The 3598-nt window shown below is 47.2% G+C and overlaps 1 protein-coding gene across 1 annotated transcript; it reads right to left on the bottom strand.

The window, feature by feature from the left end:
• Positions 1 to 315: 315 nt before the first annotated feature.
• On the bottom strand, positions 316 to 3379 carry LOC121567172 (P2Y purinoceptor 1-like). Its single transcript, XM_041877104.2, has 2 exons — positions 2494 to 3379; positions 316 to 2196 (listed from the first exon to the last, which is right to left on the bottom strand). The coding sequence occupies exon 2, from the start codon at positions 2167 to 2169 to the stop codon at positions 1096 to 1098; it is 1074 nt and encodes a 357-aa protein (XP_041733038.2). The 5' UTR covers positions 2170 to 2196; positions 2494 to 3379; the 3' UTR covers positions 316 to 1095.
• Positions 3380 to 3598: the final 219 nt, after the last annotated feature.

The raw sequence follows: 3598 nt of genomic DNA, 5'->3' as shown, positions 1-3598 counted from the left end.
ATAGCTCCAGGTTTTAAGTAGATTTTTTTTCCACCTACTAAGGTGGCTAAACAGAGAGGAGTTTTGATTGAATATGTGTACAGAACACTGAGAGGTGATAAGCGTCTGATTGGATGTAACAATCCCAACAACACGCAACATGGCTGCTTTACACACAACAGAATGTTCTACTCATTCCACGGTCACTCGTGCATTCTTCTCTGCATGCATATAAACAGTTCGACACTTCATAGAAAATGGCTGCTGTGGTTTGTCATTGGTAAATTGCTTCCCGATAATAACACTGGACTCATGCAATAACTTTTAACTAGTCTGGATAAATCTTTGTTACATTTCTAAAACAAAACAATAACAACATAACCAGGCTTGACACCGTGTACTCTACAGTACTCCTACAGCACACATTCAGTATATTACTGTATATTACGGCATATAACAGTATATTACTGTATATCACAGTATAGCGTCATATTCACATGAGACTAGCATAGTCCCTTCATATGATGTAGAATAGACAGACCACGGACACACAGGGCACGCCACAGAGATACACCGACCGTACTAGATTAATTTGGGGTTGATTAAATTCGTAGCAGTCTGAGAAAAGCCACTCAGAACATTCCGTGTGCATTATAATGTCTGTGTGTCAACCTCCACAGAGCAGTCATAAGGCCCAGGCTCTAGGTCATGGTTCTCCATCATCCCCTGGTGTCTCACCTAGCATCAGCCACCATACTTCACCTGCTAGTAGGCAGTGGTTATTCATCCACTGGGTGGCTAGCAGAGCCATCTCTCCATTACAAACACATTAGCGTTGGTTCGACAGAGGATCAACCTATTTAGTACCTTCTCCTTCCGTTTGGTTCTGGATGGATGAGAACTTCGTTTCACATTCAGAAAATACCTACCTAGTGATAAGGATTACAGAGACACAAACTATTACCAGCTTTGTTAGATTCCCACCCAGACAGTTCTGTCCACAGTGCACACAGTCTGCGAGGTCCACAGCACCGATACACAGTACGTTTTCACACAAAACCCCTGTAGGAGGTTCAGACTGACCACCCGGACCAAGACCAGACCCAGACCCAGATCTCAGAACTCTCCATCCCCGTTCTCAACGTACTCCGGCAGGCTGTTGATCACCGTCTCTTCACTCTTGGACTGGAGGGGAAGCTCCCCTTTCTTGGATTGTTTTTTAGTGGCTCTGGACAGCTTCCTCCTGAACGTGTCCCCAGCCAGGAAGTAGAGGACCGGGTCCACACAGCTGTTGAGGCTGGCCAGCCCCCGCGTCACCTGGTAGGTGGCGTACACGCGGTTATTAAAGTCACACATGTCCGGGCCCTGGAAGTACAGCCTGGCTCGCATGTTCAGGTTCTTCATCACGTGAAAGGGCAGGTAGGACACAGCGAACACGGCCAGCACGATAATCACCAGGTGGATGGACTTGCGCCGTAACGGGCCGTTGTTCATGTCTTTACATATCAGCACCTTGACGATCATCCCATAGCAACCCAGGATGATGACGAAGGGGACGCAGAAGCCGAACACGGTCAAACACATGCTATAGATGAAGTAGCCCGGCAGCTCATCCTCCGTGGTCGTGTCGTAGCACGTGGTCGCGTTACGTTTCTCCCCCGTCCTGGAGTAGTAGAGGATGGGAGAGATTGCCGCTATGACCACGACCCAGACCAGGGCGCTGGTCAGGGCGGCGTTCTTCTTCTTGAGCCTGCCCAGGGACTCGAGCGGGTGGACCACTCCTGTGTACCTGTGGACACTGATACAGGTCAGGAACAGGATGCTGCCGTACAGATTCACGTGGAATATAAACCTCTGCAGTCGGCAGAGAATGTCCCCGAATATCCAGTCTGTCTTATTAAAGTAGTAGAAGATGAGGAACGGGAGGGAGAGGACGTAGCAGAAGTCGGCCAGGGCCAGGTTGAACATGTATACAGAGATGCTGCTCCAGGGTCTCATGTGGCAGACGAACATCCAGATGGCCAGACTGTTCCCCACCAGGCCGGCGACGAACACCAGGATGTACACGGTGGGTAGGTAGTAGAACTGGAAGCCTGTCCTGGTCAGGGAACATCCCCCGTGTGTTGCCTTGTGGAGATCAGACACATTCAGGAGGGATGTCAGGGTCACGTTCAGATCGGTTGTTGTCATGTTGTCAGGGAAATGCAGGTGTTTTTACTGTATAGAGGGAAAGTAAAGAAAATCAATCAATCAAGTTCAGGGAGATATTTATCTACATAATTAGTATTTTAAACAGTCTATTATAATAAAGCTTTTAATCCCAGTAGTTTATACAAAATGGCATGTACAGTAATGTATATGGTTACTGGTCTAGCATTAGAAACTCAATGGAGAAGGAAAAGCCGATCTCTCCACAGCCAATCTGGAAGCCAAAATACGCACAGAAATAGCCTAGGCTACATATTGCAAAACCATCCCAGTCACCGAAGGAAAAAACATACAAGTTGAACATACACTAGCCTAGTCACCGTTGACATCTATCCCGCATTCCTACAGCCTTTTGCGTTTGAACAGATTTCAAACATAGGCTACATACACAGCCGAACGGAGAGCGGTTGAGACTGTCGAGTCAGACGTCCCTGTTCCTCAGTCTCAAACAAAGCTCTCCGGCTCTGCAAAATGACACTCCGTCTGGTTCGTTCGCTGTCACAGTAAAAGTCCACCACCGTTCGTTGCACTCGACGACAGTGAACGGCGACAGAGCACAAGGCAAGACAACTGCGAGCACTCTCTCGCAAGAAAGCGCAGGAATTACAAACGCGCTGAGGGGAGGGGCGCCACCACCAGAACTGCGAAGCTCCTCGAACGCGCTCTTTCTTTTCCGCCTACCAACTCCTCATCTGACAAGCCGGTTTAAAAACGACGAAGTACAGTCCGTGGAGGTCACTGTAATAATACTAATGTGGGTTGTTGATTCTTGGCAGCTACTGCTGATCCTACACACGTCATTTACGGAATGCACACAGCAGGAGAGTAGAGAGTGTGTATGTTGGGCCGTGCTGGCATGTTGGAAGGAGATCATTAATATTGTGCAAGAGGGGTATGTCAAAAGGCTGCGATTGCTTTCTATTCCTTGAAAGGTTGTGCTAGGACTAGACTGTTATATCGTTCTTTAAGGGCCTATGTCTAGTGTGACACAGTGGCAGTCTGACCACCGGAAACTGCTCTGAGAATAATACAAGTGTCTATCTCATAGAGCATGTGGATAAATGGTTTGCAATACATTTTTATTTCCTACTATGCTCACAGCAAAATCAAATGGCTCAGTGGAATTCCAGATACATTTGACAGCTGTGCAGAGAGATGTCATGCTCAACGGCAATGTTTTGGAAACCCAAAGGGTATACTGTAGTAGTGGCATTAAGCCAAAACGCTGGAATGGAGGACCCAACTGTGAAACAGTGAAAAAAGTGAGAGTTGTGGACATTATGTAGTGTTTAAACAGTTTATGACTTTGTTGATGTTTGCAAATGGTGTGTTAGAGGAAGTCTGTTAGGTGCCCTCCTGGGATTGGTTTATGGGAAACACCCATATTATGTTACATAGGGCATAGGATATA

This window comes from Coregonus clupeaformis, chromosome 5 (assembly GCF_020615455.1).
Source record: "Coregonus clupeaformis isolate EN_2021a chromosome 5, ASM2061545v1, whole genome shotgun sequence".
Classification (NCBI taxonomy): domain Eukaryota; kingdom Metazoa; phylum Chordata; class Actinopteri; order Salmoniformes; family Salmonidae; genus Coregonus; species Coregonus clupeaformis.
Note: the sequence above shows the minus strand (reverse complement) of the source record. Positions and strands in the feature narration are given on the sequence as shown.